General features: G+C 44.9%; 1 protein-coding gene and 1 pseudogene across 1 annotated transcript in view; both read left to right on the forward strand.

The window, feature by feature from the left end:
- Nucleotides 1-24,159, forward strand: part of LMNTD1 (lamin tail domain containing 1) — a 95,467-nt gene extending 71,308 nt beyond the window's left edge. Inside the window, exons 6-10 of the mRNA XM_077935590.1 lie at nucleotides 9,200-9,386; nucleotides 9,520-9,639; nucleotides 13,688-13,893; nucleotides 15,910-16,082; nucleotides 23,876-24,159. Of these exons, the coding sequence (XP_077791716.1) occupies nucleotides 9,200-9,386; nucleotides 9,520-9,639; nucleotides 13,688-13,893; nucleotides 15,910-16,082; nucleotides 23,876-24,159 (970 nt within the window). The remainder of the gene's footprint in view (nucleotides 1-9,199; nucleotides 9,387-9,519; nucleotides 9,640-13,687; nucleotides 13,894-15,909; nucleotides 16,083-23,875) is intronic.
- On the forward strand, nucleotides 4,636-5,746 carry LOC144329073 (uncharacterized; annotated as a pseudogene).
- Nucleotides 24,160-25,546: the final 1,387 nt, after the last annotated feature.

Consider the following 25,546-nt stretch of genomic DNA (forward strand, 5'->3'; position numbering starts at 1 on the left):
ATTGGGTGGCCCCCCGGAATTGGCTACCAGTCCCCGGCGGTATGGCAGAGTATCCAAGCGCCCAACTTATTTAAAGGACTATGTTGTTGGACATGTATCACTCTTGGTCTAAGTATGTGAAATGTAACCGATATGCTTTTGTGCCTAATTGAACCATTACATGTAGTGCTGTATATAAGGAAACCATTACGATTGTAACTAACACCTTATATTGGTGGGGAGGGGTGTTATGTACTGAAGTTCTCACCCTGGGCCAGCAGGGGGATACTGTAGATAGTTATGCAAATGAAGGATCGAAAGTGACGTTCAGTGATTGGATAGTTTTAGAACTATCTTGCTAAATTTTTTTCCTCCTTAAAATTCCAATTTGTATACAGTAAACCAAGTTCAGTGCTCTGTAGTTCCCTCCAGCCGAGATAAAGTTTTCTTATATTCCCCCAACAGAGTACTTTAATTGTCTTAATCCAAATCTCATCTGCTGAGTTCAGTTTTAACGGCGGCTGCAGTTCAAAATTCAGTTTCCACTTTTATACTCCAGTATCGGTAACAAGCCAACCGGGGAAAAGCTTTGGAAGGGCTCTCAGATGTTGTCAGAGTCCTGGCACTGCCTTCCCTTTTCCATACACAAATACTGTTGTGGCCAGCTTTAAAACCCTGTAGCAATGTCAAACAATAAAGAATGGGTTTCAATTGCTTTCAATTCTCCCATCAGCAGGCCCACACAGTAAATATCAAATAAGATCATAGTTTTCCTCTTGCAATTTTTTTCTATGTATGGTTAATTACCCAGAAGACAAAGAACGGACTTCCTTTTTAATCCTTTGTCTGGCGCCGAATTAAGCTTACTGTATATATTTGAGTATAAGCCGACCCAAATATAAGCCGAGGCACCTAATTTTAGGACAAAAAAACTAGGAAAACTTATTGACTCAAGTATAAACTGATTCACCACATCACAAACCTGGTGGTGGCAGCAGCAGTGGAGAAGGATGAACAAGCAGCCCAAAAGGGCTGCTTTCAGGCTGTTTGTTCCTCCTCCGCCTCTGCCGCTCGCAAGAGCAGGCGTAGGAGCCTGGTTGGGAGAGGCACAGCACAGCGCAGCGCCTCTCCCAACCACACCTCCTGTGCCTGCCCCTGAGAGAGGCGGGTGGCAGCGGCGGGACCAGCGGTGAGAAAGGGCTCCTTTTGGGCCGCTCATCCCTCCACTGCTGCCGCCCGCCTTACTCGAGTATAAGCCAAGGAGGACTTTTACAGCATAAAAAATGTGCTGAAAAAGTCGGCTTATCTTCGAGTATATACGGTAATTAATTTCAATAGTAAATATTCTTACATTCCTGTCAGCTTGAATATTGGCTACGGAAAATCTCTGCTGGTGGCCGGAGTGCTAAGGCTTCGCTCCCGTGGAGGCATGTTGTTGCCAAGACTGCACTCAAACCCCCTTCTTTCCCCCACTCTCCTGAGCCTTTCAGCACAGGGGTCTGGGAATTGTGGGAGAGCTCTTTGCAATCTGCTGGACCTCTCAACATCCTGAAAACCCTCTCAAGGGGGGGGGGGGTATGTCTCGCCTTGGCATTTCCCCCTGACTCATGACGGGGCTCAGATCTGTCAGAGTGATCAGATCTGTGCTCCGTTTGCCATCTTGCAGAGATCAGAAGTCTGTAGTTGAGTATTTCAAACCTTCCCATCTGGTGGCCATAAGCAAGGAAACAAATTAAGATGATCCATCAATGAAATGCAACAGTGGCTCTCAAACCGCAACATTTAAGAGCCACTTATTCAGTCTGCTTTTACACTTTTCTACCAACCTTACTATATGCTTGTGAAACGTGGACCACTTATAAACACGATCTCCAACTCCTTGAAAGATTCCATCAACGGTGTCTCCGAAAAATTGTACACATCACTTGGGAAGACAGGTGAACTAATATCAATGTACTGGAAGAAGCAAAGATCACCAGTGTTAAAGCAATAATTCTTCAATATCAACTTCGTTGGACTGGTCATGTTGTGCAGATGCCTGATGATTGTCTTCCAAAGCAACTACTCTATTCCGAACTTAAAAATGGAAAGCGTAATGCTGGTGGTCAACAAGAGAGGTTTAAATACTCTCTAAAGGCAAATCTTTAAAAATGTAGTATAAACACTGACAACTGGGAAACACTGGCCTGCGAGCGCTCCAGTTGGAGAACAGCCTTGACCAAAGGTATCATGGGCTTTGAAGATACTCGAATTCAGGACGAAAGGAAGAAACATGCTAAGAGGAAGGCAAGCTTGGCAAATCCACACAGTGATCAACTCCCGCCAGGAAACCAATGTCCCCACTGTGGAAGGACGTGTGGATCCAGAATTGGCCTCCACAGTCACTTACAGACTCATTTTTAAAATTGTGTTTATGGAAGACAATCTTACTCGGCTACGAAGGATCGCCAGAGAGGAAGAAGAAGACACTTTTCATAGAATTGTGGGTCATGCTGACCAATACTATAATCAACTGAGTTACATGTTGAAAAGAAACACACATAAACTGTTAATCTGGCATGAGTATCTGAGGCTGCAAAAATATGTCAGTTTGACCTGAGTTGCTGTAAATGTGCTTTTGGGAAATTAATAATTGTCGGATTAAACACCCACAAACCAGAGCTACCAGCAAAAGAGAACAAGGCTTGAACATACCACAGTATGTATAAAACAAACAATTCTTACACCGCATCAGATATATGGAGTTGCTGCATTTTTTTGGCTTTCTGTGGTTCTCTAACACGTCCTGAAATAATTATTAACACCCAGTGGGGGCTGGGGGTGGACAGCTATGTCAATGGAGTTGCCTTAACTAAGTAAAAGTCCAGAGATAAACCTGTTTCTTTCCAGTACCTACAGGTGATTGTGTCTGTTCTGTCCAGTAGTCCCTCGACTCCCTAAAAAACATTGTTGTTTTTTAAACCCAGAACCTTTGTCTCATTTTTGCTCTGTCATTTCTGGGGGGAAGTACCATTTCTGGAAAAAGCAGAGTACATTAAATCTTAATCATTTCAACACATTGCCTCTTGGTGGGTTGTTTTTGGTTTTTTAAGTAAGGAAACTACCAAAGCAGGGAAAGGGAGAGGATACTTCAAGATCTCACAGGCTCAGGCTTGGGCTTGGGCTGGTTCTGCTTATTTTCACAAGAAGCAGAACCAGCAGAGCTTTTCCTGGTCTTTGCCACTTCAGGCTGAATGTAACACCCTGTAATATTTCTCTGATGAAAATAGGGACGTGCAGGGTCAGCTCCAGATTGGGGTAAAGAGAAACAGATGGGGGAAATAGAGAGAGGGAGAAGCGGGGGGGAGAAATAAGATTTGTGCCACATGGGATGGAATAGGACCGAATATGTGACCTGAGAAATCAGCCCCAGTGATATACTCTTAGTTGGCAAGTTTCCAGACCAGAAACTACTTCTTGCTACCTACAACCTGTATCCAGACCCTGTGTCCCTATTTTACAGGGAAGTCCCTGGTTTAGAGAAGCTGTCCCGGTTTCTGATTTGATCCCAGAATGTCCCACTTTTCCTTAGGATGTCCCTATTTTCATTGGAGAAATGTTGGGGGGTATGGAGTTATCCCTTGCAACAAAGGTCCGTATAGTTAAAGCCATGGTTTTCCCAGTAGTGATGTATGGAAGTGAGAGCTGGACCATCAAGAAGGCTGATCGCCGAAGAATTGATGCTTTTGAATTATGGTGCTGGAGAAGACTCTTGAGAGTCCCCTGGACTGCAAGAAGATCAAACGCATCCATTCTTAAGGAAATCAGCCCTGAGTGCTCACTGGAAGGACAGATTGTGAAGCTGAGGCTCCAGTACTTTGGCCACCTCATGAGAAGAGAAGACTCCCTGGAGAAGACACTGATGCTGGGAAAGATGGAGGGCACAAGGAGAAGGGGGCGACAGAGGACGAGATGGTTGGATAGTGTTTTCGAGGTTACCAGCATGAGTCTGACCAAACTGCGGGAAGTAGTGGAGGACAGAGGTGCCTGGCGTGCTCTGGTCCATGGGGTCACGAAGAGTCGGACACGACTAAACGACTAAACAACAACAACAACAACATGGAGTTATCCAATCCCCAAGCCATTTGAAGGCAATCCTATATAGAGAATTTTTTTTATGTTTTATTGTGTTTTTTATATATGTTGGAAGCTGCACAGAGTGTCGGGGGCAACCCAGTAAGATGTGTGAGGTATAAATAGTAAAATTATCATTATATAATGGGACACCCATATTTTCATCGAAGAAATGTTGGAGGCTATGGCTGTCTCCAACCACTTGCAGGTCCAGGCCGTGCAATCCCCAGTTCCTCCGCTTAGATGACCTCCCATCAAGGAGACCACACAGTTGAATGGAATCATATCAGGCCACAACTTTATTGACTACAGCTGGTGTGGCAAAGGCATTGGGTAAGCATTTATTTCCAAGCTGCCTATCGGAAAGAACATCATGGTCAACCTGGCAGTGGGGATTCCTGCCACTTACATCAACTGGGGGATCCCCGCAGGGATCCCCGTCTCTAGGAGCGCTGAGGCCCAAAGTGCCCATCTGGGCGAATGGACAGAAGCAACTCCATCATAGATCCCTTTAACGGGATACCCTATTTCTGGATTTGTTATGTACTGAGTTGAATAGGATCCAAACTGCAGCAGTCTGATTGGTCCTAGAACAATGCAGCAGTATGATTGGTCGGCAGGAGCCACCCAATCCAGCTCCAGATAGAAGTGAATCCACAACCTGATTGGCCTACAGGAGAATTCCGGAATTAGCCAATCACGTGCAGCCCATTGTGTAAATAATGTATATAAAGCAGATACTTTGAGGGGACTTCCATTCCCTCCTCGCCACTATGAGCTGAATATAGAGCATGAAATCACTTTGCGACTCTGAGTATATTTCACTGGTGACGAGGATGGGATCCCGCTGAGCTGACTGCCACACACAGCACCGCAGCACCGCCACCTGCCGCACCGCTGCCTCGCACCGTGTATCCAGGCTTCAGTTTCGGGACCCAAGGAACTCAGAATGGAAACTGACAGCAGCTTCTCGCCGTTCAACCCAGCATCCGGAGACTGGGAAGCGTACGCCTCCCGTTTCACCTTCCTCCTAGAAGCCAAAGGGGTCACCGATGAAGAAGATGCCAAGAAGAGGGCAATATTCTTCAGCGTCTGCAGAGAGGAGACGTTTGAAATCGCCCGGACTCTCCTTGCGCCTGAAGACGTCGCTACTGTTCCGTACAAAACAATAATGGAACGGCTGAAGGGGCACTTTTCGCTGCAGCCCTCAGTGGTGGCTCGTCGAAATGCCTTCTACACAAAGCGGCAAGCCCCTGGGGAAACCATAACTGGGTTTGTGACCTCTCTCCGCCAAGCCACCCGGTTCTGCAACTTCTCAGAATTGGAGAACATGTTTCGCGACTGCCTCATCGGTGGCCTAAAGGATGAGAAGCTGCAATGACGCCTCTACGCTAAGAAGGAGCTAACGTTCCAGGTCGCCCTGGAGGAGGCACTGGCAACAGAAGCTGCCGAGAGGTCAACGCAAGAGGCACGGCTGAGCCTTTCACCCCAACCAAGGGTCCACCACGAAGACCTCACCAACGACTCAGGATCTGACAGGGAGGAGGTACACCGAGTACAGCAGCTCACTCAAGCAGCCCACATACCACAGCTGCCTTGACGAGAAGGAGGGAACTGCGCAAGCTGCGGGGAGAATCACGAGAGGAGGACCTGCCTCTGTGCTGGAGCCGGTGCCTAATGCCCCCTGGGAAACCCCAATCGTCACACCCGTCAAGCCTAATGGTTCGGTCCGCATCTGCGCTGACTACAAATGTACCATAAACAAGGCCCTCACGGCCCATGCATACCCAGTGCCAGTGGTCAGCCATGTCCTTGCCACCCTGGCTTTGTCGAAAATTTTTGGCAAGCTGGACTTGGCCCAAGCATATCAACAGCTGCCAGTGGATGAGGCCACAGCAGAGGCACAGATGATTGTGACGCACAGAGGAACGTTCAGGGTAAAGCGGCTGCAATTCGGTGTCGGTGTGGCACCAGGCATATTCCAGAATCTAATGGACTCTCTCCTTAAAGGGATTCCTGGCGTCACCCCCTTCTTCGATGATGTGTTGATTGCCAGGCCCACACCAGAGGAGTTTGAGGACTGCCTCCACACCGTTCTGCACCGTTTCCAGACGGCGAGTCTCAAGGTGAAGCGGGGAAAATGTCTACTAGGAGTGCCTCAGGTGGATTTTCTGGGATTTATGGTGGACGCAGAAGGGGTCCACCCGACTGGGGACAAGGTACGGGCCATTTGTGATGCCCCAGCACCCAAGAGCAAGACTGAACTTCAGGCCTTCTTGGGACTATTGAACTTTTACCATTCCTTCCTTCCCCACAAGGCGGCGGTAGCGGAGCCCCTACACAGACTTCTGGACAAGCGGGCCCCTTGGGTGTGGGGCCAGCGCCAGGAGGCCGCATTCCAGGCAGTCAAGGACTTGCTTGTCTCAAACTCAGTCTTGGCACACTTCGACGAGAGGCTGCCGGTGGTGCTAGTATGCGACGCCTCGCCCTATGGCATCGGCGCTGTCCTGGGACACCTACTCCCGGATGGAAGAGAGGTACCGGTGGCATATTTTTCCCAGACACTCAACGCAACCGAGCGGAACTACTCGCAAATCGACAAGGAGGGTCTGGCAATCGTGAAGGGAGTAAAAAAATTCCATGATTTCTTGTACGGGCGGCCCTTTACCGTAGTGACTGACCACAAGCCATTGCTTGGCTTGTTTGCCCCCGAAAAGCAGACCCCCCAGGTACTGTCTCCTCGCGTCCTCAGGTGGTCAGTTTTCCTTGCCAGCTACCAGTATGCACTGATTCACTGCCCTGGGAAGGCGATGGGCCATGCGGACGCCCTCAGCAGGCTACCACTACCGGAAACAGGCCCCGACCCAGCACCTGCACAAGAGGTTATGAGCCTGGAGCTGCTTCCCGACCGCCCCATTCAGGCACAAGAAGTTGCACACCATGCCAAGAAAGATAGGGTCATCTCCCGGGTCCTGGACTGGGTGTGGAGGGGATGGCCCAGCAGCAGCCCCGGGCCAGAATTCGCCGGCTACACAACCCACAAACATGAACTGTCGGCCCACATGGGGTGCCTGTTATGGGGAAGCAGGGTCGTTGTTCCCCAGCCCCTCCGCAAAAGGGTCCTCACAGCCCTACACGAGACACACCCAGGGGTAGTGAGAATAAAGGCCCTTGCCAGGAGTTATGTGTGGTGGCCAGGGATCGACAAAGAGATAGAGGCCTGGGTCAAACACTACCAGGCCTGCCAAGAATCCCGCCCAGATCCCCCAAGGGCCCCAGTCCAGTCCTGGGAGTCCGCCCGAGCACCATGGTCACACCTGCATGTGGACTTCGCTGGCCCCTTTCAGGGGAAAACATTCTTCATAGTGGTGGACTCCTACACCAAATGGCTGGAAGTCGCACTGGTACCGTCCACTTCCACGTCCGCAGTCATCCGGGTACTACGCAGGCTGTTTGCAACCCACGGGCTCCCTGATACTCTCGTCTCAGACAATGGAACCGCATTTACATCAGGAGAATTCCAAACCTTCACAGCGCAGAACGCCATCCGCCACATCCGTTCGGCGCCATTCCACCCTGCCACCAATGGCCAAGCAGAACGCATGGTGCGGACCACCAAGGACACCCTCCGCCGCATGACGCAAGGGGATTGGGAGTACCGCCTTGCCACATTCCTTCTAGCACAGCACAGCACCCCCAGCTCAACAACTGGCCGGAGCCCCGCTGAACTACTAATGGGTCGGCACCTTGCAATCAGATTGGACCGCCTTCACCCCAATAGAGCTCAGGATGAGGTAGTGGTGGGGGGAGGCAGGAACCCTCGGACCTTCGAGGCCCAGGACCCAGTGTACACAAAGAACTTTGGGGCAGGCCCAGCATGGGTACCCGCCACAGTCACCAGGGTCACTGGCCCCGTGTCGTACGAGGTGCTAATGGATGGGGGGCAATGCTGGCTCCGCCACTGCGACCAGATACGGCGACAATTCCCGGGAGAAAACCAGGAGGAGGACAGGTCAGAGGAGTCCCAAGGGAACAGAGGGGCAGTGATGCCCATAGAGCACGAGGGGCCAGCAGGAGAGGCAGAATCAGTAAATACAGAGAGGACCCGCGAGGCCGAAAGGACACCGGAACCAGAACCACGACTGAGCGAGCTGGTTGCACCAGACCAAACGGCCCCATCACAGCCAGCATCCTTGGAACACGAGCCAGAACCTGAACCCCGGACCAGGGAATACCCCAGGCCACAACGCACACATAGGCCGCCGGTGTACCTTGAGGACTATGAATGCGACCTCCCGGGCAGGACTGGAACTTAGAGGGGAAGGGTGTTATGTACTGAGTTGAATAGGATCCAAACTGCAGCAGTCTGATTGGTCCTAGAACAATAGGATCCAAAATGCAGCAGTCTGATTGATCCTAGAACAATAGGATTCAGAATGCAGCAGTATGATTGGTCGGCAGGAGCCACCCAATCCAGCTCCAGATAGAAGTGAATCCGCAACCTGATTGGCCTACAGGAGAATTCCGGAATTAGCCAATCACGTGCAGCCCATTGTGTAAATAATGTATATAAAGCAGATACTTTGAGGGGACTTCCATTCCCTCCTCACCACTATGAGCTGAATAAAGAGCATGAAATCACTTTGCGGCTCTGAGTATATTTCAGGATTGGAAGGTGAGGGTACAACCCCTCCCTCCAACCAAGGCTAAGGTTACCAAATGCCTAAACCGCCAAAGTTGTGATGATTGCTACAGGTAGGCAAAACATCCAGGTCATAGCCCCCCAATGCCCAGCCCTTCTTGGGGTAAGCGGACTTCTGGGGGGGGGGTATACAGTGACTGTGCACTACACTTGGCTGGGTAGGAAGAGTGACTCTAAATGAGGCAGCAATGCCAGCTCCCGGTGGACCCCTACTCAATCTGAGCCCCATCAAGTGCCTTATTCTGCTGTCTGATGGTGCTAGCCATTGGGGGAGATTCCATGGGGAGGGACTAGGCATATATGGTAATCCCACCTTTTCTGTACTAGTAACCCCAGTATAAGTATAGAGACAGTTGTTCCCAGGAGCCTGAAAAACACTGAACTCAGTTATCTTCTTATTTTTAGTGCGGTTGGGAACCTTAAAATTGTTGACGTTCATTCACATGGCTATTATGTGAAGATACTGAACAGTTCTCCTGATAAAGAAGAGGGCATTGGAGATTATACACTCCAGCAGAACTTTGGCGGCCATCCAATAGCGATCTTCAAATTCCCCCCAAAGATCAGAATGAAGGCTAATTCTTCAGTAATGGTGAGCAAAATAAGAAGGTGCATTGCAGGAGAGGTTTAGTAATCAGAGGGCTGCATTTGCTGTTATGTTGTGGAAAAATTCAAGGCAAAATTATGCAGCGTCTGACTGCTTGCTTCCTGTTTCATTGTTGCAGGTCTGGGCTGCAGATTCTAAAAGACCTTCAAAACCTCCAACAGATTATCTCTGGAAGGACCTGGACAAGTTTAAACCAGGCCCAGAATGCACCACTATCCTTTGCAATCCTTCTGGGCAGGTACTTCTGATCATAGGAGCTAACGCCTATATTTGAGGAAATCACCCCCCCCCCCAAAAAAAAGTTGTCTTGTGATCAGTTATATGGGGCAGGGCTTACCTAGGCCCCCAAATATTTTATTCAAGTTGGCACCCCTGCTTCTGATAGCTACCTTCCGATTCTTTTATAGTAAACTGGGATTTCCTTGGGTTTGGCTTTCTTAAAACTTGACCACCATATTATTCCAGATCTTAATTAGAAATAAGGCTTATTGGTCAAAGGCCTTGACAAAGGCCAATTTTGCATTGTACCTTTAAGCACACTGTAGCCCCCAGACAGAATAACCTAGCTGTCACTTTTTAATTCCGATCAGTATATTAGAAGAAAGGGGAGGAACAGAGAAAGTGGCTATGTGGCACTTCTGAGAGAAAGGTGATAAGAAGGAATGCAGGACAGGGCTTTTGAAGGGACCTTAATAGCTATGTTGAAGAGAAAATGTCAGCAGGTATCACTTTTCCTAACCCTGCACAAGAAGCATCAGGCCAGCCACATGGAGAATGTCAAATGATTTTGCCACATCAGAGCTATTTCCCTAGAAAATAGAGGTGCCAGAACTCACCATGAACAAGGCCTTCCCTGTTTTCTTAGAATGGCAATGGCCTGATTCTAAGGTGCTGGAACTGAACTCCAGTGAGTTCCAGTTTGTTTGGTTTTTTTAAAAGCCCAGTGCCACTATACTTACTCCTATTATTATATTCTATATTAAGACTAGACAGATCTTCACACACAGCTACTGCTCCCAAGCAGTGGCGGTGCCAAAATTTGGCACCCCCCTCCTCTCGCCTTTCGTTCAAAGTCATTGTTGCGACGCCCCTTGCTCTGGCACCCTCTGAGCTCCGTACCTCTGCAGCTGAAGCACGCTGCCCTCAATCCACCTCTGTCCCAAGGATACATCTCATATGGGGGCATTTCTCATTTCACCTGGAAGAATGAGTACCAGATCTTTAGTTTCAAATCGCTGGTAAAGAAGGAAAGAATGCTGGGTGGGAGAAGAGGAGAAGAGAGAAATTTGGTTTGTTTCCCAAAAACTATACATTCACTGAAATGGAGTTATCCTTCAAAATGTGCACTTCTTCTATTTTGCGATGTAGGTTTTTTTTATTTTTAAAAAATGTACAAAAATGCATTTATTAATGGAAGTAACATACAAAAATACATTATTTTAGAGAAACCACTTGCCAAAATGTGTATATTAGGTATAATGGCATATAGAAATGTGTGTATTAGGAGAACCATGTGCTAAAATACTTATGAATTTTCATTGCAAAAACCATTGTTTTTGCAATGAAAACCCGTAAGTATTTTAGAGGAATGTAGAGAACTGAATTATTATTTTTTAAAATATTAGCAATTTCAACATAGCAAATTATCAAACCATATAATTGCATACATTATTCCCCCTTTTTCCCCACCCTTCCTTCCATCCCTCCCCCCCACCAGAGACTTCCCTCAGCTCCTCTCTCTGATTTCTCAGCACATATTATTCTCTGCATGTTATAAAATTGTACATATCCTTACATTATCTAGCTAACATGGTATCTCTTTTTTTGTTAGAGCATTTATTAATTTTCCAATAAGAACATCCAATTAACATATCAAATCAAATCCAATAAAAATAAAAAACTAAAATTAAAAAGTCCAATTGTCTTCCAAATTATAGTCTTAATTTTTTGTTGACTTCCCACAATCTGAATTCCGAAGCATTTTCCAAATCATAGTCCTGCCTCTCATCATCAGTGTTTTCATAATTCAATATCCTGATTTTATCCTCCACGTTTGTCTCTGGCTCTGTGATCCTCAATCATGTCAGAAGACAAATGATACTTTTTTTCATAGAGTGCAGATTTGCCCATGTATTTCAACTATTTTTGTTTTTCAATTGTGCCGCTTCATCTAATTGTATCCATTCCAGGCTTCTGACCAACTGTTTAAGGATTGTTATTTTGGCAGCTCCCAAATCGTTAATCTTTCCCGTCCAGCTGTTATTGAAGAAACAGAGAGAAACCTCCTTCAAAGACTCCTTGTTGATTTATTCTTAAGCTGCCTGTTTGCTGTGTAGTCATATATCAGTCAGTTGACGATTGATCAGCCTTTGGAATCCACCCAGTCCCCCCTCCGGGCCCTAGAGGGGGGCTGCCAGACATCCATTTAGCCTTTTCTCTCTCACACAGTGAAAAAAATCTTTTTGCAAACAGTTGCATATATAATATTGTCTCCAGTCTTTGTGGCTGGCCATCAATTAGCTCCTGTTTCTCTTAATCAGGGAGATATTTCAAATATTCCGTAACTGCTTAGTGGGTGAGCACCATTTTACTCTTTGTTTTCGTCTTTAACAGGTATTTCGAATCTTAAAAGAAAAGGCGGCTGCGGATAAGTTCCAATTATATATAGAAGTCCATCTGTATTCACCTTTTTAAAAGCAATTTAAGTTCTTAATGAGACTTGGCATGAAAAACCAATTGTTAATGTTAGAAGAAAGAAAGAACATACCAAGCCCCTCCGGAGTCCACACATCATGATGAGGATTTCTTTGAAGTTCGATCTTTTACACCAGAGACTGTACATACTGCAGTCCCCCCCCCCTACCCTGGGGAGGCTGCCAAGGCTAATTACCCCCATATGAGCCCTGAATTATCAGAACGGCAGGGGTCCAGTCGTGTGGGAGTCCGCCATTTCCCACCGTCAGAAACAGGAAGTCTATCCAACATGTTATCAACCAATAAATTTGTGTATGTCCAAGGAGTCCAGTTCATCTCATTGTCTTTTTAGATAATTTGTAAAAAGCTCCCATTCTTCCTTAAAGTCACAGTTGTCCTTGTCCTGCAGTTTATATGTCAATTTAGCCAACTCTGCGTAGCTCATCAATTTCTCTTGCCACTGTTCCTTTGTTGGGGTTTCCTCATTCTTCCATCCTTGTGCTATCAAGACTCTTGCTGCTGTTGTAGCATACATAAATAAGTTCTTTGTTTTTCTTGGCAGGTCTTGTCCTACAATCCCTAACAAAAATGCTTCTGGGGTTTTTTTTTACAAATGCCATTTTAAACATGTTTTTAATTCATTATATATCATTTCCCAATTTTTTTAAACTTCTCTACATTCCCACCACATATGATAAAAAGTCCCTTCTTTTTCTCTGCATTTCCAACATGTATTTGACCCGGTTGTAGAGAACTGAATTTAAGGCTGGAAAAATGAGAAACCGAAGTTGTCAGTTCTATTCCTCCCTAGGTTCAGGGGTTAGTGATCAGCTGGTGTGCAGACACAAGCTGGTCAGAAGCCTGGCTCAGGGGCAGAATATGTCTTTTGCACTCAGATGGAGCCAGGGTCATCCTCTGGCATCTCCATTTTAAAGGATCAGGTAACATATGTTGGGGAGAAACTTTGCTGGAGATTCTGGAGAGCTGCTGGGCACTCAGGACAATTAGCTTGACCTGGAATAGTAATTATTACTACTTATTAAATTTCTATTCATCTGAAGATCACAGGGCAGTTCACAACCTAAAAATACAAAACGAGAACACAAAATACATAATAAAAACAGAAAAAACCAATAACCACAAACACATTTAAAAGAGGATAGAATATTAATCAGCCAAAGGCCTGGTTAAAGAGAAACGTTTCATCTGGTGTCTAATATGTTTATATAGTATGCTTCCTCCACCTCTGACACTCCATTTTGCATAGAAACCCTTAAGAATTAAACATTGTTCCAATCCTTTTACTAAGCACATAAAATAAATAATTAGGATTAACAGCTTGCAGCTTGGGGGGGGGGAGCAAAAACATACACCTTTAACTCATCTGATGTTGCCCATCCCATCTTCAGTGATTGCTGGGCAGCACTGATTCCTGCTTGCCACCAATAACCAAGACCAGCCTTGGATAGGAATGGGAAGGACTGCCTTTGGGGGATTTCAAGGTATGTGACATTGGGCAGCCTGATAGTCCTAGAAACAGTTTGCCTGAACATGCAGCGCAGTAATTTAAGCTTTTACTCTTCTCCTTCTAGGCTGTCGCCTGGTTTACACCCATCAATTGGAACCAAAAGCAAACAAAGGAAGGAGAAGAGGGTGGAAGAATCTGTAGAAATTTAATACAGCCTATTATTGGCATGCGCCGGCAAAAAGACCGATGGCAACCCAGGATGTTTGACGTTTGGCAGGGAAATGTTGGTCAAAATCTTACAGGGACAAATGAACCAGAATTTATTCTACGGTATTGCACCTGAATCAATTTGCATTATTTATGTAATGGTTCATATTATATCATACTATCCAACTTTTTCTTACCTGCTAGTTTTTGGGTACAACAAAGATCACAGCCTCAAAAAGAGTGGTGCAAAAGCAGGACTGTAGCTGGGGGGGGGGGGTGAGGTGGGCAATGGGGGGGGCACAAAAATTGGCTTTAAAATATGTCCATAAATATAAATATTGATTATTGCCTCATAAGAAATGGTTTTAAATAGAGGGTGAATTGAATGGGTGGGGGAGAGGCAGAAAGAAGAGCCATGGCTGGGGGCGCAATCTGGATAGTTCTGCCAGGGGCGCAAGATCACCCAGCTATGGCTCTGTGCAAGAGTGTGACACTAGCACTCTGGGTTTGTCAGAGGCTCACGCCAGAGTGGTGGACCTTCGGCACTCTAGCGCAGCCCTGCTCACAAGACATGACCCGCCACAGCCACGATCAGGTCCAGCAGGGCCTGCCACAGCCAGCCACTCAAGATGAGGGGGGGCTCAGCCCCATCCCAATATATGGGGGGTGGGGGGCTTGGGTGTCCTCAGTCCCATAGTTGGCACTTATGCTAATAATTAAAATGGCTTGTTTATTATAAGGATTCCTCACTGTTCTTTGGGAAGCTCAGAGTGGCTTCTGTGAGGCTTCCAGTGGCCGTCCCTCATGGCACTCGTGCATAGTCTTGTTCCAGCAGAAGGTGCTTCTGGGCTCCTCACTGGAGCAGATTATATCACACCCTTCCTCCTTCACAAGCCCAGGGCAACAGCAATTCCAAGTACCTTTCTTTTTCCCTTCTGGAGGCTTCAGATTTTAAAAGGCCTCACATAAACTTTTGCAAGTTTTTCATTGAAAGTGTGTAGAGGTTACTCAGCACAGACAAATCAATATGGAAGGAGTCCATGGAGACTGGGGAGGGGGTGGAAAGCCTACCAGCTAACACATCTTTTTGGTTTTTGCACTGTAGTACTGTAGACTGGAATGCAAAAGCCTGCAATTTCAATACAAGTCTAATGAGCAAAGTCTTTGGAATTCTGCTGGCAGGGTAGAATGATAGTCTTTTAATTTAAAGCAGTTTAGCTGGATAAAGCTTTCTGCATGTAAATTCTTAGCTGTCTGTTCACTAAAACATCATCTTCCAAAGTTGTATTTTGGAGGACACTGAATGCTCAACACATGAAATTGTAGGAGCCTTGAAAGCTTGTATGCCATGGTCCAGATCTCCCTGAGGTGAGCCAGAGAAGCTATAGAAGGGTCAGACTCTGGTGAAATAAATGCCAGCTGACAACAAAAGAAGCAAACATAGCAAAGAACATGAGGCCCAGAGGAATGCATGAAGAGAGCCAAGGCCAACATTTATTATGTTAATGTTATTTAAAATATTAAAATAGATCAGAATATTTATATTTAGGATCGTACTTTAAGGGGCAGGGAAGTAATAGCACCTGTGAGCAATCCAGATTGGATCTGGATCACATCAGTGAGGGAGGAGTGATTTATTCCCTCCTCAATGTTTTCCAAGTTAAAACTGCTCCTGTGAAGCTGCTCTGGGACCTGCAGGAGAAAACATGCAAGCCATCGTATGGTTACCTGTGAGTTTTCCTCTATGGCAAAATAGTTAAAGGGGGAGAAATTGTAATTAGGTAAATAGCATTGGGGGTGGGGCTCACATAGGATCACATCAATAATTTTTTTCAGCAGTGTTTTATCAATGCACCTGTGTGCACTGAAAACATAGAAGAGGGAAAAGATGCAGGGGAAAGTCAAGCTATGGGGAACTGCACATTCTGCAGCTCCAAAATTTATTTTGGAAATTCTCTTAGTTAAACTGGAATTCTGAGGGAGATACTAAACCAAATAAATGATAATGGGAATGTACAGAGAGAACCCTGTCATTTGTAGTGGGCACTGCAGTGTACAACACCCCCCCCCCCCCGCCGCCGCCATGCGTCAGTACATATAAAAGACTCTGTATGAAACCTCTTGCTTCTATTTCTACAGGGAAGAAAAGATCCCACCCATCCTGTACCCTGTGCAAAGCTCTTGGTGCCAAAACCCAAGCTCTCCCACACATCCCCATTACACTGTGGGAAGATACATCCTGGCGGGCACTGAGGGGAGCCACGTGGGCAGGCAAATGAGAACTCAGCTGGTAAAGCAGAATCCAGATACCGGTGAGTTAAAGGACATTTAGAGAATGAAGGGTGGTGTTTGTTTGTTTTTAAATACTGACAGAAGGAATTTAGAGAAAGTGACAAGAGCAAAAGATTTCTCGTAGGATCTTCTTTTGCATCAGCCTTGCCAATACTTATTGCTAACACATCCGTTGTGTTGGTGCAAGATGTTTGTTGTTAGGGGTGTCTCTTTTTGGAAGCTGAAATGACACACTGAGCCACCACTGGGAGAGACCTGCTATGTTGCCTGTGCCTTGTTAATGAAGCAAGTGCGAAGAAGCTGCTCAAATACTGTGAACACCAGACAAAGCGGTGACACACACACACACACACACACACACAGAAGGAAAAGGTTTCAATGTCTCCAGGGACACATGTCAGAAGGAGTGGTTAAAATTAAGAAAAAGCATGTTGCATAGCTATTTTAGATTTAGTTAGATGTCTGTGCCAGAAATGAGGGAGGGTTAGTTTTGGTACAAATAAGTACAATAGCACCAGGTAAAAAATACATAATCTACATAGACATAATATAAAATAGAGAAAATCAGAGAAAATTACAATGGAATATAGTATAAAATTCAAACAGCATGACACCCATACAATCATTCATCCAGCCTCAGTCAACAGCCATTCCACTCCACCCCACAGCCATTCAACTGCAGAGCTCTCATTGCCAAAATCAGATACTTTTCACTTAAGTTTCACTGATTTCAAGGGGAGAATTAAACACATTTGGTATAGAGAACCCATATTGTAAATGCTCAAAACACACACTATTCTAATAGTGCACACCGTACTCATTAATTATACAAACTCTGTAATACAAAATATCCATTTATTAGGTGTGCTGCAGCAACATTTACATGACTGCTGTTCTGTTTCTTTACTTAGTTATCTGACCTCTAACCAGGTGCTATATATCTCCTGTCTTGCTGCTTGAGATATTAGTGTGATAAACTCTTTGCTGCAGCTCTCCCTGTTGAATGAGAGACTCTCTTATGATAGCCACAACATGTTAATCCATGCTTCATTTCTAAGATGTGGCAAAGGCTGTGCCATGTTTCTAGAAAAAGAGGCACCAGAACTCACCACAAATGCCTCCCTTGTTCTCTTACAATGGCAATGGAGCCCACCTGAGATGTGCCGGAACTGAGGTCCAGCAAGTTCCAGTTGGAAAAAAGACCTGGGTAAAGGTGTGGTATCCAGATATCTAGGAGAATTCACAAGATGCTTTTCCATTCCAGAATTCTCCCATAAGAAGACTTCCCTGGGCAGAAAACAATAGGAGTGTAGATTGCCACTTCAACTCTTGTTTTCTCCAATACAGCTCAAGCAGATTTAAAGGAGCAGTCCAACATTTACATACAATGGTCTCTTGGTCTGGAACCTTGGCCTAGTTGTTAATTAAGCTGCAGTTCAGACCAGGGTCTGCTGTGCATGTGGGAAAGTGGTGAGGGCCTAGCCCATGGGTAGGCAAACTAAGGCCCGGGGGCCGGATTTGGCCCAATCACCTTCTAAATCCAGCCCGTGGACGGTCCAGGAATCAGCGTGTTTTTACATGAGTAGAATGTGCCCTTTTATTTAAAATGCATCTCTGGGTTATTTGTGGGGCATAGGAATTCGTTCTCCCCCCCCCCAAAAAAAATATAGTCCGGTAGTCTGGCCCCCCACAAGGTCTGAGGGACAGTGGACCGGCCCCCTGCTGAAAAGGTCTGCTGACCCCTGGCCTAGGCCTATTGCATCTCTTGCCTTATTTCAGGGTGGAACTACAGGTGTCAGCAGCAGATCTGGACTACTTTCAAATGCTTCCAGTGGGATTTTGGGTAGAAAGGCTGTGGGTGCAGAGGTTTTAATCTCTTCCTTTGCTCTCCCCCCCAACCCCCTAACCTCTGACCCAGACATTTTCCTCAACTAGTCCTGAGGACAGAATCGAACTCAGCTGAGGAGGAATCACCTGGGATGACAAGTTGTGGCAGAAAGCATCAGGGGGAGAGAGAGTTCAGCACTCCCTACCTGTTATAGTGAGAACTGGAAGAAACTACTTAAAATCTTGCCTCAGCTATTATGACCTCACAAGATAGCCTTAGGCAAACTACACTCTCTCAGCATAATTGCACAATAATGCTGACCCATCCAGTGGTGGACCTACATTTTGGGGGCTCTGAAGCTTGAACAGTCATGGGGGGCCCTTCGCAACCAGCAACAAAGTCTGGTTAACCACTGATATCTTCTTCAATGGGGCTGTTCCATGGTAGATCACCACACCTTTCTGTGCTACTTACTCTCAAACGCTGGGATTGTTAAAAAACATGCAACAAAAAAATAATAAAATTGAGTCACGCGACTCAAATTGGGTCTACTAGACCTAGAACCTTTAAGCAATTTGGACTAAAGTCTCCTCAGGGCCCCCTCTGGGATTAGGGACCCTGACACTTGATCCATTTCAGAGTAGATCGCCCCTGGACCCACTGTACAAATCTATTGAAATGTTTACTGTGATAATGTAGGTGCTGTAAAATGCTTTGAGTACTTAAATTTGCTGTTTTGTATTTAACATTGCACCCCATTCTTTCCTACCGAGAGCTAATGTTGCCTAAAAGTGCTTAGCTTAGTTTTGTTTTTAATCCACATTATGAGCTAATAACAAGGATGTTACAAAATTGTTTCACTGTGTATTGGAAGCTGTAGTGATTCTTTTTTCTGGCAAGTCTTCATAGAAACCCATAACAAAATGTATTTTTCCTTCTGTGGAGAACAAATAGACAAATACAATCATTATTATTCTTTTATTTCAGTGCAAATAATTCACTATTGTTTGAAATGCATTGTGGCTATTAATGATCATTTGGCAGATCGGTGATTTTGAAATATGTGGCTATTAAGATACTGCATTTTCTCTGCATACCTACTATATTTACCAGCAGTTTTATAGCCACATTGTGTAACTTGGAGTCCAAGAAAACAATGATTAATGGCTTTATTTAAGAGAATTTGTCTGTTTAGTTTGTACTGAAGCCTATGGACACCACAAAGCAGGTGCTAAGACTATATGTACAGATCATAGCTATTCAGAACTACGGAGACGGCAATCCATGGCACATTCACTTTTAAGCGCTAATTAAATTATTGCCAGTTGCATTTTTTTATCTCATTGATATTGAACTCCCCCAGTTCTTCTCCCAGCATAGGTTATCTACCAAGGCAGTTTCTACACCAAAATGTTTAAACCCAGGGCTGAATTGAGATAAGCAGCCTCTTCCAAGAGCACCTGGAATTCAATGGCAATCACTTGCTCAAGCCCTCTGTTTCAGAAATAGGGATGAGGGAGAAATTTGATTCTCTTCTTATTTAAAACCAGATTTATCAAATTTGCAGTTTCCAAAACAAAATAAGAACTGAAACACAGCCATCTTTCAAAATTCTCACTTATCCAAATTATGCGATGCAGTTCTCCAGCCAACCAGTGTTTACAAAAATACATATATTAGGGGGAAATGTGCATGAAATGAATATATTTGTGAAAATAATGTAAAGAAATGCATTACATTAGGGTAAATTGCTTGCAAACCTGTCTATTTTTAAAAAAATAATATTTATTACTTTTACAACAATTCAAACACTTACAAAAAAACAAAGAAAAAACAGCACACTACAATACAAAAACACCACATAAAAATTAACAAAACAAAACAAAAACAATTCAAAAACACATCAAAAGAAAGAAAAAAAGAAAAAACTTCCAATATCTTATCTTTCTTTCACATATTTCCACGGCCTCCTCACACCTCCCTTTTTGCATTCCACTTCTATTAATTATTTCAGCAATTCCTTTCCATCTTCCCCTGTTTTCTATCCTATAATTATCTTAACACATTTTAACCTTATTTTCCTTTAATACTCTATTAATCTATTTATACTTAATTCCTTATAACATTTCTACTGAAGCCATATAACTTCATTCCAACATTCTTCTAACATTCATTAATTTTACAATATTTCTATAAATAGTCTTTAAACTTTTCCCAGTCTTCTTCCACCGACTCTTCTCCCTGGTCTCGGATCTTGCCAGTCTTTTCCGCCAATTCCATCTAGTCCATCAACTTCATCTGCCATTATCCAACACTTCAGTGCTTTCAAAAGACAGCCATTCTCTCAGCCAGCAAAAAGCAGATGGTTCACAACAAAGTTTAGGGGTCTGGCACGGCAGGTCCACCTCCTTCTTTAGCATCCGTCAATATCTTAAATTTTACTCGAGGCTTCCTGGCCTGCCAAACAAATCCAGAAACATCCCTCTGCCACCTCCTGAAACAATCCATCCCATCCAAAACTTGCACTGTTTGAAACAAAAGCAACATCCCCGGCAACACAGCAACCCTCATCCCCACCACAACAGCTTGGCCCAACAATAACAACTTCAGATTTGTCCATATTTCCCAATCCCCCTTCTCTTCCATCCAACTTCCTTCACAGTTACCCTTAAATAAATTCACATTTTTGGCGGTCATTGTTGTTGTTGTTTAGTCGTTTAGTCGTGTCCGACTCTTCGTGACCCCATGGACCAGAGCACGCCAGGCACCCCTGTCTTCCACTGCCTCCCGCAGTTTGGTCAGACTCATGTTTGTAGCTTCGAGGACACTGTCCAACCATCTCGTCCTCTGTCGCCCCCTTCTCCTTGTGCCCTCCATCTTTCCCAACATCAGTGTCTTCTCCAGGGAGTCTTCTCTTCTCATGAGGTGGCCAAAGTACTGGAGCCTCAGCTTCACGATCTGTCCTTCCAATGAGCACTCAGGGCTGATTTCCTTAAGAATGGATGCGTTTGATCTTCTTGCAGTCCATGGGACTCTCAAGAGTCTTCTCCAGCACCATAATTCAAAAGCATCAATTCTTCGGCGATCAGCTTTCTTTATGGTCCAGCTCTCACTTCCATACATCACTACTGGGAAAACCATGGCTTTTACTATACGGACCTTTGTTGGCAAGGTGACGTCTCTACTTCTCAAGATGCTGTCTAGGCCTGTTATTGCCCTTCTCCCAAGAAGCAGGCGTCTTTTAATTTCGTGGCTGCTGTCACCATCTGCAGTGATCATGGAGCCCAAGAAAGTAAAATCTCTCACTGCCTCCATTTCTTCCCCTTCTATTTGCCAGGAGGTGATGGGACCAGTGGCCATGATCTTCGTTTTTTTGATGTTGAGCTTCAGACCATATTTTGCGCTCTCCTCTTTCACCCTCATTAAAAGGTTCTTTAAATCCTCCTCACTTTCTGCCATCAAGGTTGTGTCATCTGCATATCTGAGGTTGTTGATATTTCTTCCGGCAATCTTAATTCTGGCTTGGGATTCATCCAGCCCAGCCTTTCGCATGATGTATTCTGCATATAAATTAAATAAGCAGGGAGACAAAATACAGCCTTGTCGTACTCCTTTCCCAATTTTGAACCAATCAGTTGTTCCATATCCAGTTCTAACTGTAGCTTCTTGTCCCACATAGAGATTTCTCAGGAGACAGATGAGGTGATCAGGCACTCCCATTTCTTTAAGAACTTGCCATAGTTTGCTGTGGTCGACACAGTCAAAGGCTTTTGCATAGTCAATGAAGCAGAAGTAGATGTCTTTCTGGAACTCTCTAGCTTTCTCCATAATCCAGCGCATGTTTGCAATTTGGTCTCTGGTTCCTCTGCCTCTTCTAAATCCAGCTTGCACTTCTGGGAGTTCTCGATCCACATACTGCTTGAGCCTTCCTTGTAGAATTTTAAGCATAACCTTGCTAGCGTGTGAAATGAGTGCAATTGTGCGGTAGTTGGAGCATTCTTTGGCACTGCCCTTCTTTGGCACTGGGATGTAGACTGATCTTCTCCAATCTTCTGGCCACTGCTGGGTTTTCCAAATTTGCTGGCAGTCATACTGACCCCCAAAAGCCTCTCTTTCTCAACCGATGTTAGTCCTGTCTCCTCCTGAAGCTCTGTCAAGCTTTCCTTTCCCAGTTCAGGTAGGGCTCTGGTCCTCAAATTCATCTGTTTTTCTTTAAGTTCCATCATAACAGATGTCAACATATGTTCATCGAGTTGCCTTTGAATGGATGGGGGGCTCTCACACTCCAGTTGTCTTGTTTTACATTCAGCAGCAAGGGTTTTCTCCCTGACTTCATCCGCAGTTTGCCGTATCAAGGTAGATTCCTGTATCAATTTCTGGATGGTTTCTGTGTTGGTGTTCACCTTTTGTCCCAGATTATTTAAGCTTTCTACCATTAAGTCTATTTTAATAATTGCAGCGTCCACTTTCACATACATCACGTCTGTTTTCCTGTGAAGCTGTTCCAGTGAATCGTTTATTTTCACTAATGTGACCACTAAGGCCTCTTCTGTCGACATTTTGTCTGTTTTTTCCTTTCCATTTGCCATAACATTTAAGAGATTCAAGGTCAATCCCAGAGTCTCACAATTTTTTTATCTTGCAGCTGGAAATCCCCCTAGCCCAGCTCTTATAAAGTAACCAATTTCAGAGACTTCCACTAGGGGGAAACAGTTTCTATTTATAATAGTCAACAATGTCCCCTTTAAACGCAACTCATACAATCCAAAGTTAGTTTCAATTTTCAGTTACTTTTTACTCCTTTTTAGAAGCAGCCGGAGACAGTAGAAACAATGTATTTCTCTTACTTTGCTAGCTGTCAAGGAACGTTCTAAGTGCTGTCAATGAACATTCCAAAACGTCAGTCCTACTAGCAGCCCGTTTCGAGGGTCAGAGCGGCGGTACTTTAACTCCCTTCACTCTCTCCTGCAGGCATACTCAGTCCGCAACTTCCCCCCCTCTTCTCCTGCCTCCAAGGGGGGGTTTTATGCTCTTTACCGATGGAAATTTAGTCTTTTACAAAAGGCTTTCCAAGACTTCAGCTTGCAGCTTCATTGCTTTAATTTATTTACAAAAGGGGGAGGCGGACTTCCTGTATTGAACCTCCCCGTTTCGATGCCAAATTAAACATTTAAAATCCGATTCTCCCGTTTCAGCTCTACTCACGGGTAATAACTTTGGAGTCAAATTGTCCACAGGAAAAAGTCAATGTTCTCCGGCAAGAGCTATGTGGCTTCGCTCCGTGGAAGAAGCAGACGATTCAAAGCACCGCGCCGCTCACCCCACGTCGCTCCGGATCCTCGAAACCGGGTTTCCCCGCGAGTAGGGGAGGCGCGAAAGGTGCCCGCCGAATCCCACGTTCACAGACTTCTACCGCCTGTGATTTTTACGGGTCTCCGCCTTCGCCATGGCGGCCAGACCCAAATTTCCACGGAGCAGATTCCTCCCGATCAGAGGAAATCCGCCATTGCCGGAGGCACCAACCCGGAAGTCCTGTCTACATTACTCAAAATTCATTCATCTAACAAAACAGGATTAGAAGGTACTCGTCCATAGACCCAACTGTCACAACAGTGAGAGGCAGGTGGAAATGAAAATGAAAATGGTTATCTTCAGCCTATTGGGAAATAAATGTGCTTAAATATAATTTCTGTTGCAGACTTGTTTGCTAAACGTTAAAAGATTTATAACAGTCTTTAAAGGAACCAGAATAAAATTTTATTCTGTTTTAAAGATAAGAAATATACTTTTGAGGCATTAGGACCTTTGAATAGATGTACACATTAGTAACAATTTTTAAATCTTAAGGAGTTGGAATTTTATTTAAAATATATATATTTAAAGATCTGCTATAATGTTAGTGAAAAGGCAGTATCTCCCTCCCTCCCCATTTCTTTTTCTTTTAAAAGTAGTGCACATAAGTTTGCTTTTGTTTTCTCTCCACAGGCCTTCTCTGCCCAGGAAGTGGTCATAGCATAAAGCCAGCAGAAGACAGTAACAGGAAAAACAGAATAAGACCAACTCGTTCAGCAGGAGTAAGTAACCATGACATGTTTGATTGCTATTACAGATTTAGAGTGCATGGCAACAAAAAAAGACAAAATCAGTTCACTGCCTCAAGGAGCTCACACAATATAAAAAGAGGGTGTGTAGATGAGGGAGGGAAGTGGAAAACAAGTAGCAAATCAGCAGAGAGGAGGAATGGGAAAGACAAAGGTAACAAGAGGTGAACAAATGCTTTTTCACTTACATACTTTGGATTGATTTCATTTGTCACGTGGAAGACTAAAAGTCATGAGCCTAAGGCTTTTTTATTGATAAAAATTAGTTTTTATTTGAGTTTGAAGAAAGAGAAATGCGGCAGCACGCAGGTGTTTTAGGAGTGAGTTCTGAGCATCAGAGAATGAATGGATGGAGCTGTTCAAGGGAGCAAGACATCTTTGGGGAGAGGAGGGCTGTGGAGCTAAAGGAGAAGATTTGAGACGTATAAGGCTATGGAGACAGAAAAAATGGCATCTGCCACGGAGAGCTTTAAAGCTAAGGACAAGTATGTGTTGGATGCAAAGGGAGCTGGGAAGCCAGTGAAGGGCAGCATGCCAAGAAAGGACAGGGTCTGAATGAGAAGAGAAGTGAGCAAGTTTTGAGTGAAGGCAAAATGGTGCAGCAAGTCTCTGATTCAAGATACCTGTGTGTGGAGAAACATCATCTCACTTTTTAATCATCAAGCAGATCTTTTCCTGCAACATAAACTCAAACACAGCATCTCTCAACCGGGGGCCAAATTACCCCTTGGGGGCCCCCAGGATATTCCAAGGGGGCCGCAGGTGATAATCGTGTAAATGGGGGGGGGGGAGAGCGCATAGCATGAGACATGGGGCCACAGAGGGAAGTGAGAAGTGAAGGAAACAGAAGTGGCTGAGAAAATAAAACAGAAAAGAAATGAAGAAAATAAAAAACAGAGAAGCAGAGTGAACAGAGAAGTGACTGTGCTTCCCAGTGGATGGAGCACCACGCACACTCTGTGTCAGCATCGCTTCCGCTTCCTTCTCCCTCCCACTTCCGCACTCCTCCGCTGCGTGCATCAAGCATCTCGTTTGTCACGGGCAAGTCCATGGGTGCAGTTATCCCTCACAGCAAGGTGCATGATGTGGTTATCTCTCACAGCAATAGAACTAGATATTAAAAAGCTTGTTTCTGGTCATCAAGCACAAGGGTCACATTGATCGAGAAGTACTTAAAGTATAATTTTTTATGTACCGTATTTTTCGCTCTATAACACGCACCTGACCATAACACGCACATCGTTTTTAGAGGAGGAAAACAAGGGAAAAAACATTCTGAATGAAACAGTGGATGTATCATTTTTGTGCTTCATGCTGTGGCCACAGACATGTGATCTGATGGTGAATTTGGGGTGACCCAATGCAAAAATCCTGAGAATCCCTGTGGAGCCATGCTTTGTAACCACGTTTTTGCAGCATTGCAGCCCCAGGCAACAGTGGGTGCGTGATTTTTGGGGGGCAGGCTGTAGCCATGGACATGCTATGTGATCTGATGGTGAATTTGGGGTGACCCAATGCAAAGATCCTGAGGATCCATGTGGATCCATGCTTTGTA

The sequence above is a fragment of the Podarcis muralis genome, chromosome 10 (assembly GCF_964188315.1).
Source record: "Podarcis muralis chromosome 10, rPodMur119.hap1.1, whole genome shotgun sequence".
In the NCBI taxonomy this organism is placed as follows: Eukaryota; Metazoa; Chordata; class Lepidosauria; order Squamata; family Lacertidae; genus Podarcis; species Podarcis muralis.